The sequence below is a fragment of the Leucoraja erinacea genome, chromosome 11 (genome assembly GCF_028641065.1).
Source record: "Leucoraja erinacea ecotype New England chromosome 11, Leri_hhj_1, whole genome shotgun sequence".
NCBI classification, from domain to species: Eukaryota; Metazoa; Chordata; class Chondrichthyes; order Rajiformes; family Rajidae; genus Leucoraja; species Leucoraja erinaceus.
In genome coordinates this window covers 23466223-23483745 of record NC_073387.1, presented here as the reverse complement: position 1 = coordinate 23483745, position 17523 = coordinate 23466223, and the positions used below count along the sequence as shown (strand labels likewise).

Genomic DNA, 17523 nt, shown 5'->3' with positions numbered 1-17523 from the left:
TACTGGCATGTTGCATCACAGCTCAGTTCGGGAACAGCTCTACCCTACACCGCAAGGAATTGCCGAGAGTTATACATGTAGCCCAGTTCGTCACACAGACGAGACTCCCCATGATCAACTCCATTTACACTTCATGCAGCCTGGCCTGGCCTGGCCTGGCCTGGTTTGGCTGCAGATGTAGGGTAGAGCTCCCTCATTCTAGAGGCCAGTTTGGTGAACAGACAGAAGCTTTTGCAATGAGCACCTGTCACCTGTATCAGGTTAGGAGACGGTCATTTGGCCCTTCGAGCCATCACCGCAATCCAACAAGATCATGGCTCATCATCCAAGGTCAGTTCCCCATTCCTGCTTTCTCCCCATATCCCTTAATTCCATTAGCCCTAAGAGCTATATCTAACTCTCTCTTGAAAACATCCAGTGGATTGGCCTCCACTGCCTTCTGTGGCAGAAAATTCCACAGATTCACAACTCTCTGTGTGAAAAAGGTTTTTCCTCATCTCAGTCCTAAATGGCCTACCCCTTATTCTTAAACTGTTAAAGGTATCAGACACAAAGTGCTGGAGTAACTCAGCGGGACAGGTAGCCTCTCTGGAGAAAAGGAATAGGTGATAAGTTCACATAGAAACATAGAAAATAGGTGCAGGAATAGGCCATTCGGCCCTTCGAGCCTGCACCACCATTCAATATGATCATGGCTGATCATCCAACTCAGTATCCTGTACCTGCCTTCTCTCCATACCCCCTGATCCCTTTAGCCACAAGGGCCACATCTAACTCCCTCTTAAATATAGCCAATGAACTGGCCTCAACTACATTCTGTGGCAGAGATTTCCAGAAATTCACCACTCTCCATGTGTGAAATATGTTTTTCTCATCTCGGTCCTAAAAGATTTCCCCCTTATCCTTAAACTGTGACCCCTTGTTCTGGAATCACAACCGTATCTGTATCACAAGTAATATTGTATCACAAGTATAGGAGCAGACTTAGGCCTCCAGGCCCATCACATCTACTCTGCCATTCAATCATAGCCGATCTATCTTTTCCCTTTAGCCCCATTCGCCTGCCTATCTCCCCATAACCCCTGACACCTGTACTAATCAAGAATCTGTCAATCTCTGCTTTAAAAATACCCAAATGGCTTGGCCTTCACAGCCTTCTGTGGCAAAGAATTCCACAGATTCACCACCATCTGGCTAAAGAAATTCCTCCCCATCTCCATTCTAAAGGTACATCCTTTTATTCTGAGACGGTGCCCTCTGGTCCTAGACTCTCCCACCAGTGGTACCATCTGCTCCACATCCAATAGGCCTTTCACTATTTGGTAAGTTTCAATGAGGTCCCCCCTCATTCCTCTGAATTCCAGTGAGTACACGCCCAGTGGCATCAAACGCTCATCATACGATAACCCAATCATCCCCCCGGGATAATTCTCGTCAACTTCTTCTGGACCCTCTCCAACTCCAGCGCATCCTTCCTCAGATTTAGGGGCCAAAACTGCTCACAATCTTCAGCTAGGTCTCGACCTGAAATGTCACCTCTTCCTTTTCTCCAGAGATGCTGCCTGACCCGCTGAGTTACTCCAGCAATTTGTTTCTATCTTCGGTGTAAACCAGCATCTGCAGTTCCCTCCTACACTCATTGGCCTGTTGGTCGGTATGTGCAAGCCGGGCCGAAGGGTCTGTTTCCACGGTGTATGACTTTCGATGTTGGAGGAGTCCAGAACCAGGGGCCACAGTTGAAGAATAAGGGGTAAGCCATTTAGAACGGAGATGAGGAAACACTTTTTCACACAAAGAGTTGTGAATATGTGGAACTCTCTGTCTCAGACGGCGATGGAGGCCGGTTCTCTGGATACTTTCAAGAGAGAGCTTGATAGAGCTCTTAAAGATAGCGGAGTCAGGGGATATAGAGAGAAGGCAGGAACGGGGTACTGATTGAGGATGATCAGCCATGATCACATTGAATGATGGTGCTGGCTCGGAGGGTTGGATGGCCTACTCCTGCACCTATTGTCTATTGGACTCGACAACATGGAATCCACTAGTCCTGTGTTTCGGACATGACAAAGATCTGAATTTGAACATCAATGGCCCGAAGGAGACAATTGGCCTGTTCATCCTCCTACACCTTCTCTTCCAGCCTGGTTACCATGGTGACCGAGCCTTGCCAGAGCTTCCGACCAATGATTAACAAACGCCCAAAAAATGCAAGCTCCTTTGCAAATACTTGGTTGATCTGAGGGAAAATTGTGCTTTTTATTAAAAGGAGACTTGTCGGTTGCCATAACGATCCTCCCTACCTGCATGGTCTTGGATTCCGTTTGGAGATCCAAGTAAACAAGCTGACAGGCAGGAGGTCGCTGATCAGCTGTGGTCCCATCCCCTGGGAACAAGAGGAGGGCCCCTCCCATCCTCAACCTCAATTCATGGAGTCATCTAGTCACACAGCAGGCCCTTCAGCCCAACATTCCCATACTGGTCAACATGGCCTGCAGTTAGCCCATATCCAGCTAAACCTATCCTATCCATGTACCTGTCCAAATGTCTTTTAAAGGATGTGATAGTATCCGTCTCAACTACCTCCCCTGGCAGCTCATTCCATATACCCACCACCCTGCGTGTGAAAATGTTACCCCTCAGGTTCTTATTAAATCTTTCCCCTCACATTAACCCCGAGTCCTCTGTTTCTTGCCAGTTTGGTGGAGTCGACTCCATGGGCAAAATGGCCTAATTCTGCTGCACTTATGAACTTATGCCCTCTGTTTCTTGTTTTCCTTATCCTGGGTAAAAGATTCTGTGCATCTATCCTATCAATTCCCCATATGATTTTATACACCTCTATAACATAGAACTATGTTCAGTGGACATGTGATCAATGGTCAGTGTGGACTCAGTGGTCCACAGTGGCTGTTTCTATTATGTATCTCTAAACTAAGCACATAAAAATACAAATAATACCCAATTTGCACATAGACTCTACCTGACATTGAAGAGAGAACATTCGTGAAACAAGACAATTAGAAAACAAGTGCCCGTTAGTGCACGAGGTGTTTCGCAGTGCTTCGTTGGCGATGTAGGATTAAGGTTGTGTGGGTCGGGTCAAGAGCCTGAAGAGTCTCGACCAAAAGCGTCGCCCATTCATCTTCTCCAGAGACGCTGCCTGACCCGCTGAGTTACTCCAGCACTTTGTGTTGTTCGAGCCATTAATCCCGCTCTGCATCCACCTACACCCCTCTCCCACCAGAGGTCGCCAGAGCATAGAACATAGAACAGTACAGCACAGGAACAGGCCCTTCAGCCCACAATATCTGTGCTGAACACGATGCCAAGTTACCATATTGTCCCACTTTGGAGTAACTTAGCAGGCCAGGCAGCATCTCTGGAGAAAACGGTTGTGTGACATTTTGGGTCGAGTCCTTTATTTGTACCCGACCTGAAACGTCACCCATCCTTATTTTCCAAAGATGCTCCCTGGCCCGCTGAGTTACTCCGGCACTTTGTATCCCTTTTTTTGCAGCAGTCATCTCAGACCTTTTCATCACCTCTCCCTGACCGCTTGGTTCTCCTCCGGGAGCCCCCAGTTTCCTCCCACACTCCAAAGAGCTGCAGGTTTGTAGGTTAATTGGCCCTCTGTAAATTATCCTTATTGTGTAGGGAGTGGATGAGAAAGTGGAATAACACGGAACTAGTGTGAACAGGTGACTGATTGTCAGTGAGCCGAAGAGCCTGGTTCCATACTGTACTGTTTAGCTAGATGAGACTAAACTAAACCAAACTGATCTGTTCTGTACCTATTCATACCTCTACTTTCCCCCCTCCCCTGACTCCTGATGAAGGGTCTTGGCCTGAGACATCACCTATTCAATTTCTCCAGAGATGCTGCCTGAGCCGCTGAGTTACTCCAGCACTTTGTCTTTTGCTCCAGATTCCAGCACCTGCAGTTTCTTGTATCTCCAGTTTCACAATTCCTGTTACTCAGACTCAATGGTGTTTGTAGAAAGGGTTGGATTTGTTTAATTTACTGGAAATTAAATGGTGTGGTTCTTGTGGTGCAACAAGAACTGCAGATCACACTCCAGGAGTTGGCAGGCTGGTAATTTAACCCCGTCCTGTCTTTGAGGACATCGGTGAAGATGGATCCGAGATCATTGACCTTCCCGAAGGAAGATCTGCTCAACCAAACCAAACATTGGTGAGTCACAAAGTGTTGGAGTAATTGAAGAATGGTCTCAACCTGAAACGTTACCCAAGTCCATGCTCTCCAGAGATGCTGCGTGACCTGCTGAGTTACTCCAGCACTTTTTTTTTTTTGCAGTAGCCATCTCAGACCTTTTCATCTCAGCCCTTTGTCCAGCCATCTGCCTAACAAAATCCCCCCTCACCTGGATACACCAATCGCTCACTTTGTCCTGACCCTTCTCTCTTCCAGCTTTCTTCCCCCCCACCCCCACCCCACACATCTACAATCAGGCTGAAGAAAGGTTCTGACCAAAAAATAGTCACATATCCACATTCTCCAGACCCGCCGAGTTACATTTGGCCCATCAAGTCTACTCCGTCATTCATTCATGGCCGATCTATCTTTCATGGCTGATCGATCTGTCCCTCACAACCCCATTCTCCTGCCTTCTCCCCATAACCCCCGACACCCTTACTAATCAAGAGCCTGTCAATCTCCGCCTTAAAAATGCCCAATGACATGGCCTCCACCGCCATCTGTGGCAATGAATTCCACACATCCACCACCCTCTGAATAAAGAAATTCCTCGTCATCTCCTTCCCAGGAGGAATGATAAGACAGGAGAAGCTGGGATGGAGGAGCTGAATATGGAATGTTGGAACAATACAGCACAGGAACAGGTCCTTTGGCCCACAATGTCCATGCTGAACATAATGCCTGGATAAATTAATCTCCTCTGCCTGCCTATCTTAGGTTTAGGTTTATTATGGTCACGTGTACCGAGGTACAGTGAAAAGCTTTGTTTTGCATGCTATCCAATCTGATCAAGTCAAACTCAAGTACAATAGGTAGAGCAAAGGGGAAGATACAGAGTGCAGAATATAGTTCTCAGCATTGTAGTGCATCAGTTGCAGAGACAAAGCCGTGTCCACAAGACATTGAGTCTCCAATGAGATTCTAGCATTCTGTGTCTGTCTAAAGTATTTCACTGTACGTAGATACACATGATGTTTTACTGTTCTTTTTACAAACCATGTTCTCTGGGTATCTAAATCTAAATCAAAATTTTATTAGTTATTTAAGTTATGACATCGGATGGAAGCTGCATACCAAATCTTGTTGCGCTTATGTGCAATGACAATAAAATATATTATTATTATTATAATAAAGAAACCATTGAAGTGTAGATGCACCTGCACACTAACCATTTGGGACTCATATACAAGAGGCCCTGGGTCTTTAAATGCTCCTCTCATTTACAGCCTCTCTCTCTCCATGTTTAGATAACATTCCATCTTTTGATTCCTCCTGGTGAAGGGCATGACTTCACACTTTCCTACATGGAATACCCTTTGCCAAGTTCTGTGGTTGGGTTGTCTGGTAGACATTTGGTAAAGGAAGCCACCCGCGATCCCAGCCAACACCATCACACCTGACTCACTGGCTGGCTCCAGCATCTTCCTCATCTCCCCACTGTTTACCTTTCCCTTTGGCAGCTTCAAGAGCAAGGACTTTTGGCAGCTTCATAAGCATGGACTCTGTGTCTTGCTTCTTTGCTTTCTCAAGCAATACCTTGGACCCTAACCCACTGAATCACATCCAATAGATCCACCACAGAAAGCAGAGACACATTCGGAAGCAATTTCACCTCCTGATTTCCAGTTTCCTTTGACTGACTTTTGAGTTTTGGAAAATGTTGGCTTCCTGAGGCTTTTCTCAAAAAGGCAGCATGGTTTCACATCAACCTCTTTGTTCCTAGACAGCTTTACTGGACAGCTCAGAGTTCATTCCAGGTCCATTGGTGGCTGTGGAAGAGGTGATAATGAAGGGCCAATGAAACTAGCAGGACGACTAGATTGGGGGACGTTAGTTGAAATTAGAAACATCATCATTCATATCGTTGAGTTGCAAGCTGCCCAAGGTGTATTGAGATATGACATGTGTTGATCCCAGGCAGAGATGAGCCAGGACAATATGCCATGATATAGTCATCTAACCCTCCTCCCAGTGACAACACAGAGCCCAAGCAATGAGAAGGTCATCACTACTCTTTAAACAAAAACAGCCACTCATCGCAAATACTTTCCCCCTCTCTGACTCAGCCTCAAATCATAACTCGATTAGATATTCTGTCTGAAAGAGCTGCAAATGCGCAGCAACTTTGTGCTCTGAAACTTAAAGTTTATTCTTTTGAAATATTGGAACAAAGGGATACGTGGAGAAGCTGAGAGGAACAAAGGATTCATATTGTACTTGTCTTTGCATTCATTTTGCTACAGCGCTGTCTGTACAGGAGAGACTCTGTGATCAGGGAGTAAGGGCTTTGTATCTCAGATCTGGGTGACATTTCCCAAGCTGAGGTTTATTGTCTGTCCTTGAGAAACGGGGTTGGGTCAATTGCATGAGTCAAACCTACGAATGAATCAAATTTTGAACACGACCTCGGGTAAATTGCATGTGCTTAGTCACCCTTTCCCAGTTCTATGATAAATTCCATTCCCTGGTCTGTTGGATGAAGTGTTGAGGAACATTTCTGCTACATTAAAGGTGCTACTGTACATAAATGAAAGTTGTTGTGTGACTTGATGGGCCGAATAGCCTAATTCTGCTGCGAGAACTTATGAAACAGAAGGGATATTGGACTATTGAGAGCAGTTTTGGGCCCCATTTCCGAGGAAGGGTGTGCTGGTGTTAGAGAGGGTCCAGTGGAGGTTTACGAGAATTATCCCAGGAATGATTGGGCTAATGTTTGATGAGCGTTTGATGGCACTGTGCCTATACTTGCTCGAGCTTTGTTAGGATGAGGGGAAAATCCAGAAATCGGAGGTGCGAAGGGACTTGGGAGTGCAGGTGCAGGATTCCCAAAAGGTTAATCTGCAAGTCGAATCGATAGTAAAGAAAGCAAACGTAATGCTAACATTTATTTCAAGAGGGCTTGTATACAAAAACAGGGATGGAATGCTGAGGCTCTATAAGACTCTGGTCAGGCTGCATTTGGCATATTGTGACCAATTTTGGGCACCATATCCGAGGAAAGATGTGCTGGCTCTGGACAGGGTCCAGAAGAGGTTTACAAGAATGATCCCAGAACGAGTGAGTTAACACAGGATTAGAGATCATAGCCAGAGGGTGGCGAATCTGTGAAAATCTTTGCCACAGAAGGTTATGGAGGCCATCAATGGATATTTTTTCGGCAGAGGTGATAATTCTTGATTAGTACTGGTGTCAGGGGTTATGGGACGGAGACAGGAGAATGAGGCTGAGGGAAAGATAGATCAGCCATGATTGAATGGCGGAGTAGACTTGATGGACCGAATTGCCTAATTCTGCTCCTATAACTTATGAACTTAAGGGGGGGGGGGGGGGGGGGGGGGGAGTGAGGGGGAGAGAGAGTAGAGTAGATAGAGAAGCAGGAGAGTGAGAAAGAGTGTTGAAAGAGTGAGAGAGAAAGGAGTGAAAGAGGGAGAGGTGGATAGGGAAGGAAGGAGAGAGTGAGACAGAAAGAGAGCAGAACATGGGAGAGAGATTGATTAGGGGTTAGGGGTAGGGGAAATGCAGAGGGAGAGAATGGAGGGGAGTGCGGAGAGAGGAAGTGGAGAGAAAGATCTAAGTTTGATCCTGACCTCGGGTGCTGTTTGTGTGGAGTTTTCACGTTCTCCCTGTGACCCCATGGGTTTCCTCCTGGTGCTCCAGTTTCCTCCCCCATCCAAGAGACATGCGGGTTCGTAGGTAATTGTCCCTAGTGTTCGGGGAGTGGATGAAAGTGGGATAATATAGAACTAGCGTGAACGGATGCTCGACGGGTGCGTGGAATCGGTGTGTCGAATGGCCCGTTTCCACGCTGTATCCCTAAACTAATCTACAAGCATAATCTGTACAAGATGTTGGGCGAGGACATATTTGGAGTACTGTGCTCACCTTTGGTCACCTTGCTATAGGAAAGAAGTCATTAAGATGGGAAGAGTGCAGAGACGATTTACAAGGATGTTGCCAGGGCTCGAGGGCCTAAACTACAGGGAGAGGTTGGGCAGGCTAAGAATTTATTCCTTGGCATTCAGGAGGATGAGGGGTGATATTACAGAGGCATGTAAGATCATGAGGGGAATAGATAGGGCCAACACAGTCTTTCCCCCCCCCCCCCCCCCCCCCCCCCCCCCCCAAAGTGGGGGAAATCAAGAACCATAGGTTTAAGGTGAAAGGGGACAGATTTAATAGAAACTTTTTCCACATGGTGGTGGATATATGGAACAAGCTGGCAGAGGAGGTAGTGGTTGAGGCAAGTACTATCAGAACATTTAAAAGACACATGGACCAGCATATGGATAGGAAAGGGAAAGAGGGATATGGGCCACACGTAGGCAGGTAGGACTAGTGTAGATGGGGCATGTTGGTTGGTGTGGACGGTTGGGCTGAAGGGTCAGCTTCCACGCTGTATAACTTTATACAAGTTAATGGAAAAGAAGGTTAGTCTGCTGCAGTTAGTTTGCAATACGCCAAGTCATTGAGCCCAAACTCAACCAAGCAAGGAGGCCATCAGAACAAAGAATTCCAACATCAGACCCTGGTTCGTAATGTTTCAGTTTATTTCACGACCGGTTGAACACAGTCACGACAATATTAAATAAACAGTATAAAAAATAATTGGCACAGATATTCAATTTAATCCAAAATAGTCAAGACTCTTAGAGATGTTGGCCTTTCCATCAATATCTAAAGCTTTTGGTATAATGAAGTTTCATCTTGAAACTTCCCCCTCACCTGTATCCACCTATCAATTGCCCTCCTACATCAATTTGAAGAAGGGTCATAACACGCGTTCCAGGCACCCACCACCCTCTGTGTATGTAAAAAATTCCCCACACTTGCCAGTGTCATTGTAACACTTGCAACTCAACATCACGAATAACGGCTGAAGCAATCTGTAGAAGGGTCACGACCAGATTCATCACCCATCCTTATTCTCCAGTGATGCTGCCTGACCCGCTGAGTTACTCCAGCCCTTTGTGTCCTTTTTCTTGTAAACCAGCATTTGCAGTTCCTTGTTCCTCTGATCCCATCTTTGATTAGACAATAATAACAAATTCCCAGATAGAGGCAAATTGCTGGAGTAACTCAGGGAGACAGGCAGCATCTCTAGAAAGAAGGAATGGGTGACGTTTTGGGTAGGGACACTTCTTCAGACTGGTCCCGATCCGAAACGTCACCCATTCATTCTCTCCAGAGATGCTACCTATCCCGCTGAGTTCCTCCAGCATTTTGTGTCCATCTTCAATTTAAATCAGCATCTGCAGTTCCCTCCTACACACAAAAAAATAAATCACAGCTTGTTCAACCTCTCCCTATAACTCAAGCAACCTTGGCAATGTTGAGATGGGGAAATCATTTTAAAATTGAGGAATACCTTTAGACTTTAGAGATATAGCGTGGAAAGGCCCTTCGGCCCACTAAGTCCTTGCAGGCCAGTGATCACCCCCTACATTAGTACTATCCTACACACTAGGAACAATTTCCAATTTAAAAAAGCCAATTAACTACAAACCTGCACGTCTTTGGAGTAAGGGAAGAAATCGGATTACCCGGAGAAAATTCACGTGCTCACAGGGAGAACGTACAAACACCATACAGACAGGACCCGTAGTCAGGATCGATCTTTAAAAGATGTTTGGACAGATATGTGGATGGGAAAATTCAGAGGGATTGATTGATTGATCGAAAGATACAGCATGGAAACAGGCCCTTTGGCCCACAGGGTCAATGCTGACCATCGATCACTCATTCACACTAGTTCTATGTTATCCCACTTTCTCATCCACTCCCCACAAACTAGAGGCAAATTGCAGAGGTCCGATTAGCTTCCAAACCCGCAAGTCTTTGGGACGTGGGAAGAAACCGGAGCACATGGAGGAAACCCATGCGGTCATAAGGAGAACGTGCAAACTCCACACAAACAGACACACACACACATACGCACACTTGGGTTTGAATCGGTGGTATATGGACCTATGAGGCAGTGGAACTACCTGCTTTGCCACCGCATCAGCCACAGGTTGAACGCTCCACCCATACAAAGTGCCCTCGTATTGCAATCCTTCGTCGTGATTCTGGGGCTCGAGGGAGAGAAGAGGCAGAGGGAGGAACGGAGAGGAAAGGGTAGGAGCCGGAAGGAGGGAAGTCCCTACCCTTCATGTTCACCACACTCCCACACCCCCAAAAGGTCCACCTTGGATCCAGGTATCTCCCAGCCTTGGGGCCTGGTTCACAAGCCACCTAGATGCGGTTGGACATTATCCTGGTGTTGAGCTTCTTGAAGAAGGACTTGAGCTTGCAGATCTTGCAAGTCTTCTTCTTGCTCTTCTTCCTCACCGTTCCCTCCACCACCTCATCCTCGCTGGCCCAGGGCATCCAGGCTCCCCCGTGGAGCTCCGGGTTTGCCCGGGGGTCATCGGCTGGGTAACGCACGGGGAGGGAGGTCCTCTCATAATGAGCCAGCCTGGTCAACAACCTTCTGACCACCGCCGGGTGCTCGGCGGACACCTCCACCCTCTCGTAGGGGTCGGCCGTGATGTTGAAGAGCCACACCGTCCTGTGGCTGCCCGACCTCTGCCGTTCCAAGTTCCACCAGATCCCCGGAAGGCTGGGGAGGGTCTGGGGTGGGATCCAGTCACTGTATCCGGGGTCTCCGGTCAATAGCTTCCAGTCGCCCGTCCGGATAGCCGCTTGGACGCCCGTGTTCCAGATGCCCAGACCTTCCTCCAAGGATCCGGACTTGGCCAGGCTGTGCAAGGGGTCGATGTTGTGCAAGATCTCCTTGCGTGGAGACCTCTTCCCCCTGCTGATGGTCTGCCAAATGTTGTAGCCATCCAGCGGAGGGGTGACGGTCAAGTTGCCTCCAGCCAGCGAGACCAGGGTGGGGTACCAGTCCGTGATGTGGATCAAAGCCCTGCTCACACGCCCCTTCTTCCTGATCAGGGGGCTGTGGACAAACCCAATCCCCCTGATACCCCCTTCCCAGTAGGTCCCCTTGCGCCCCCTCAGGGGCCAGTTGCTGCCACCGGAAAAGGGTTGGGCGCCATTGTCCGTTGAGTAGATCATCACGGTGTTCTGGTAGTAGCCGTACCTCTTGAGGGCGGCGGTGATGTTGCCGATGGCTTCGTCCATGCAGGTCACCATCGCCGCGTATTTGCGCCGCGCCACGTTGCCCAGCGACCTGTATTGGTAGATGTACTTCTTGGGCGACTGTAGCGGGGTGTGGACCGCCTGAAAGGCCAAGTAGATGAAGAGTGGCTCCTTGGGGCTGTGGGATGCCAAGATCTTTGTGACCTTCTGGGCGTAGAGTTGGGTGGAGTACTTCCCGCTGTGTTCCCACGCCACATTCTCCCCGTCGTGGAGGTCAAACCCACACACCCCCGGCCCATCGCAGTTGTCGTAGGTGTAATAGTCCGTGCTGCCCGTTAGGGTGCCGAAGAAAGTGTCAAAGCCCCGCCGGGTGGGCAGGCAGTCCTTCTTGTAGAAGCCCAGGTGCCACTTGCCCACCATGTGGGTGGAGTAGCCCACCTCCTGTAGCTTCTGCGGCAGGGTCACCTGGCCCAGGGGGAGGCAGTTAGGTTGTCGTGGCCGGATGATGGAGTGTTGCAGGCCCGTGTGGATCTGGTACCTGCAGAAAAGGCACACACCATTAGTCATAGAGTCGCAGCAGAGAACTGCAGATGCTACTTAATACCAAAGATAGACACAAAGTGCTGGAGTAACTCAACGGGTAAAGGGCCTGTCCCACTGTACGAGGTAATTCAATTTCTCCCGAGTGCTCCCCTGATTCGAGCTGGTGTAATGTACGTAGCTGGTACGTGGTAGTTCGTGGATGTCACATAGCGGCTCGTTCGAGTAACGGTAGGTACTCGGGAAATCCGGTAAACTCGTGACGTTTTTTCAACACTGTGAAAAATGTCCACGAGTAAAAAAATACTCGTAATGAAAAAAAATTGTTACTTTTTACTCGTTCGAGCCTCTACGTATATTACACCAGCTCGAATCAGGGGAGAACTCGGGAGAACTCTTGAATTACCTCGTACAGTGGGACAGGCCCTTTAGGCAGCATCTCAGGAGGACATGGATAGGCAACGGTTTGGGTCGGGACTCTTCTTCAGATCAAATTTGGCGTGGATGTGTTACCCACTGAGTTTTCCCACACAGTAGTCTGGCCTAATTATTTGAGTTGAAGGCACGAGTCAACTCTGCAACCAGAGACTGCCTTCTCACTGGCCGAAGTCCACTAAACCACTGCTGACATGATGTTGGGGAGACTGCACTGAACATGTAGTTGAGATGTTATGTTGCAATTGTACAAGACGCTGGCGAGGCAACAGTTCAACGTCTAAGCTAAACCCTGACTCACAGCTGCGGCACTCTGCAACCCTTCAAAATTTAGATCCATAGACTTCTGGGCATTCAACACAGTCTTTACACTTGAGTCTTTAGAGATATATCGTGGATTCGGTGAGCCAAAGGGGCCCCGTTTCCTCACTGTACCTCTAAACTACAACTAAAGCTCCTTGTCAAAAACATAGAGCAGCTCCAAGCTGCGTGTGTGTGTGTGTGTGGTTTCCCCCAGGAGAGGTTCACAGATTAACAAAGTCTCTATGCTTCGTATGCAGTCGCTCACAGCTAATGTAAACATTCACGGAGAAATTCGAAGCATTTGCTTCGGGACACCCTAAAGCCTTCTCCTGAATCGAGAATTCACTTCACCCCCGATGATTAGCGGCCGGTTTATTTTGCCAGCGCAGAGTGTGTGGAGAGATTGAATTCCCCAAACCTAATAACATGTTGGAGGCCTGATCTTAACGAAGGGGCGATCTGGAAAAATCTGGAGTTTTTGAAGTTTATTTTAGTTTAGAGATACAGCAGGGAAACAGGCCATTCGGCCCACTGAGTCCACGCAGACCAGTGATTCCCCATATACTAACACAATCCAACACACACTCGGGATAATTTACAATTATACCAAGCCAATTAACCTACACCTTTGCAGTGTGGGTGGAAACCGGAGTACCCGGAGAAAACCCATGCAGGTGACGGGGAGAACGTACAAACTCCGTACAGACAGCACCGTAATCAGGATCGAACCCGGGTCTCTAGCGCTGTAAGGCAGCAACTCTACCGCTGCGCCACTGTGCCACCCACAACCTTGTAGACATTATTCAGAACATCTGATGACAAAGTCACCAGAAAGAATAAAAACGTTACATTATATTGGAATTTAGATAGTTAAGCAGCTGATATGGTTGAAGTTTGAGATATTTGCCACTGGGATAGATGGAAATAAACGTTTTATACTCGTTTAAGAGTCTGAACCTCATTGTGACTCTTGCACTTTTTAACACTGCACTTTATCTGCAAGTAACACAGGCAAGAGGTACAGAGGCGTGAAAACGCACACCCCAGTTTCAGGGACAGTTTCTTCCCAGCTGTTATCAGGCAACTGAACCATCCTAACAACAACTAGAGAGCGGTCTTGACCTTCCCTCACTGGAGACCCTGGAACTATCTTTAATCGGACTTGACCTTGCACTAAACGTTATTCCCTTTATTCTGTACACTGTGGACAGCCCGATTGTAATCATGTATAATATTTCCGCTGACTGGATAGCAGGCAAAAAGAATTTCACTGTACCTCAGTAAATGTGACAATCAACTAAACTAAACCGTGGTGCAACTGTTCGAGCCACTGCCTCACAGCGCCAGAGACCCAGGTATGATGCTGACCTCGGGTGTTGTCTGTGTGGAGTTTGCACGTCTCCCTGTGACCATGTGGATTTCCTCTGGGTGTGCCGGTTTCCACGTATATCCCAAAGATGTATGAATCTGTTGGTTAATCCCCCCCCCCCCCCCCCCCCCCCCCTAGTGTATAAGGAGTGGATGAGACAGTGGGATCACATAGAACTACTGTGAACAGGTGATCAATATTTTCTGTCCTAGGCCTCCTCCATTGCCAGAGTGAGGCAAACTGGTGGAAGAGCAGCTCATATTCCTTACAGGTAGCTTACAACCCATTGGTATGAACATTGAATTCTCCAATGTCAGATAACCTCTTACGAAGCCCCCCCCCCCCCCCCCCCCCCCCCCGTGTGCCACCTGGACTCGCCCGTGTCCACCTATCATCTGTATATCACCGCATCCAAGTGCAGATTGGGCGATCGCTTAGCTGAATATCTTCGCCCAGTCCACCTCGGCCTATGTGATCTCCCGGTTGCCAAACACTTTAGCTCCACTTCCCATTCCCACACTGACCTTTCTGTCCTGGGCCTCCTCCACTGTCAGAGTGAGACCACACGTAAACCGAAGGACCAGGAACTCATCTTTCGCCGGAGCAGCTTACAACCTCAGTGGTGTGTGCATTGATTTCTCTCACCCATGCATCCCTCCCCCACCCTAATCATCACACTAGTTTTACAGTCACCCTGTTGAGTTCCTGTCTACTCGTTATCACCCATCCCAACAATGGCTCATTGTGTACCCCACATTTCCTTGATTCTCATTACTTTTTACATATCGTCCATTCATTTCTCCCAACTACCGTCTGTATCTCTCATTCCCCTGACTCTGTCTGAAGAAGGGTTTCGACCCCAAAACATCACCTATTCCTTTTCTCCAGTGATGCTGCTTACCCCGCTGAGTTACTCCAGCTTTTTGTTGCTGCCTTCGATTTAGACCAGCATCTGCAGTTCATCCCTACACATATTACATGTCTCTCTCCTCTCTGCCAGCTTTCTCCCACCCCCCCCCCCCCCCCCCTCCCCCTCCCCCTCCTCGACCATCAGTCTGAAGAAATGGTCTGGAGTAACACGTTGCTCCAAAACTTTATGTCTATCGTTATGTCTATCTAACAAGCATCTGCAGTGCTTTGGTTTCGACACCTCACCTATCCATGTTCTCCAGAGATGCTGCCTAACCCGTCTATTTACTCCAGCACTTTTGTGTCCTCCTATGTAAATAATGTCAACTGGCCTTGTGTAAGGGGGAACGACATATGCTGTTTTAAACTGAAGATAGGCGCAAAAACCTGGAGTAACTCAGCGGGAATGACAGTATCTCTGACGTTTCAGGTAGAGACAGACCCTTGACTTTCAGTCTGAAGAAGGGTCTCGACCCGAAACGTTACCTGCTCTTTTTCTCCTGTCCGCCGAGTTACTCCAGTTTTTGTGGGTCTATGCTCACCACTCATCTTCCATTAAACCGATATCTCATCAAAACCAACCCCACTAGAGTTTGGATGCTTCCAGCCTCCAGCCCCGGCTCACCTTCCCGTTATCAGCTGGCTCCTGGAGGGCGTGCAGATGGGCTGGATGTAGTAATTCTCCAGTTTGACCCCTTGGGCGGCCAAGCTGTCCAAGACCGGGGTGCGGATCTCCGAGCGGTGGTAGCCGATGTCGTGGTAGCCCTGGTCATCAGCCAAGATGAAGAGGATGTGTGGTTTGTCCGCGGCTCCGGCCACCGCCGCCTCGCCCTCGCCGCTTGAATCGGCCTTCATCCAATCCCAAGACATGTAGCCAAACGACAGCAGACTCACCAGCGAGAAGCCGGTCAGAGTGTACACGGCCATAGCCGCGGCTAACTTGATGCAGACTTGCCCCAAAAGTTCACTAACTTTATCGGAATGGTCACTTTAACATTTTCTCGACATCAAAAAGAAACTTTCCAAATTTGTTGCAAACTTTCCTGAAAAGTTCACAATCTTTGTCCGAAAGGTCACTTTTTAACTTTTTCTCGACAATTTTTTTTTAAAAGTTTCAAATTTGTTGCAAATTTTTCAAACTTGTTCCAAAGTTTCCTCGACAGTAAAACAAAAACCCTTTGGAAGTATGCTCCGACCTTCTTCAAAGCGCTTTCAACTTTGCTCAAATTGCTACTACTTTTACTCCGGAGCAGGGAACTTTGAATGGTTTATTTCAGAGGCTCGGTCATTGTGATATCGACATCCAGCCCCGGTGGCAGCGGACTCCACACTTCCCAGTAACGGTGCCGGGTTTGTTGTGTCTGGAGCCCGCCCCTCTCTGCTCTGATTGCGGCATCCTGGCAGGGGTGGGCCGGCTCTCCTTTTCACCATTGGATAATCCATCTGTTCATTTTTATTCCACATGACCAGGTTACAGAAATTGTTGTCAAATTCAGCTGTGCAAACAGGAGGCTCAATTCGCCCTCGGGCACGGGAGACTTAAGATCCCACTTCCCACAAGGAAGACATTCTGTCAGGAAAAGTAAGGGAAGGGGAAACTGCAGATGCTGAAAATCTGAAATAAAAGCCAGGAAGATTTGCAAATACTCAAGAGGTAAGGCAGCATCAGTGGAGTCATAGTCAAACAGCACGGAAACGGGTCCTTGGACACAACCTACCCACGCCGACCAATTTGCCCCATCTATACTCGTCCCACTTGCCTGTGTTTCATACGTAATAGGAACAGAATTATGCCATTCAGCCCTTTCAATCATGGCTGATCTATCTTCCCCTCTCCACCCCATTCTTCTGTCTTCTCCCTATCGCCCCTGACACCCTTACTAATTGTTTGCACCATATCCTTCCAAACCTTTCCTACCCATGCACCTGTCCAAATGTCTCTTAAATATTATGATAGTACCTCCCTCAACTACCTGATCCGGCAGCTTGTTCCATAGAGAGTGAAATTGTCAATGTTTAGTTTAGATAGGTTTATTGGCACGTGTACCAATGTATAATGAAAAGCTTTTGTTGCATGCTAACCAGTCAGCAGAAAGGCTACATATGATAACAATACATGATTACAATCGAGCCATCCACAGTATATAGATACAGGATAAAGGGAATCATGGCAGTCCAGTAAAGTCCGATTAAAGATATTCCTAGAGTCTTCAATGAGGTAGATAGTAGCTCAGGGCCGCTCTCTAGTTGGTGAAAGGATGGTTCAGTTGCCTAATAACAGCTGGGAAGAAAATGTCCCTGAATCTGGAGGTGTGCGTTTTCACACTTCTGTACTTGATGGGAGAGGGGAGAAGAGGGAATGATTGTGCTGGTGGCCTTGCCGAGGCAGCGTGAGGTGTAGGTGGAGTCCGTTGAAGGGAGCATGGTTTGTGTGATGGTCTGTGTGATGGTATATGGACACACTGATCTGTATTCATGCCTACTATATTCTGTTGTGCTGAAGCAAAGCAAGAATTTCATTGTCCTATCTGGGACACATGACAATAAACTCCCTTGAATCTTGAATCTTGAATGTCCTCAATTCTCTGCAGTTTCCTGCGGTCCTGCATGGAGCTGTTCCAAAACCAGGCTGCGATGCATCCCGATGTTTCATGGGGCCACAGGAGACTTG

At 47.9% G+C, this 17523-nt stretch overlaps 1 protein-coding gene across 1 annotated transcript; it reads right to left on the bottom strand.

The window, feature by feature from the left end:
* Positions 1–8745: 8745 nt before the first annotated feature.
* LOC129701571 (arylsulfatase I-like) lies at positions 8746–16309 on the bottom strand. Its single transcript, XM_055642834.1, has 2 exons — positions 15478–16309; positions 8746–11834 (listed from the first exon to the last, which is right to left on the bottom strand). The coding sequence occupies exons 1-2, from the start codon at positions 15777–15779 to the stop codon at positions 10448–10450; spliced, it is 1689 nt and encodes a 562-aa protein (XP_055498809.1). The 5' UTR covers positions 15780–16309; the 3' UTR covers positions 8746–10447.
* Positions 16310–17523: the final 1214 nt, after the last annotated feature.

What these genes read in the sequence shown, in the direction of transcription:
- LOC129701571 (XM_055642834.1), bottom strand. Translation starts at nt 15,779, where the DNA reads ATGGCCGTGTACACTCTGACCGGCTTCTCGCTGGTGAGTCTGCTGTCG. An exon ending in AGCCAGCTGATAACGGGAAG is followed by an intron (nt 11,835 to 15,477) that starts GTGAGCCGGGGC and finishes CCTTTTCTGCAG; the next exon opens with GTACCAGATCCACACGGGCC.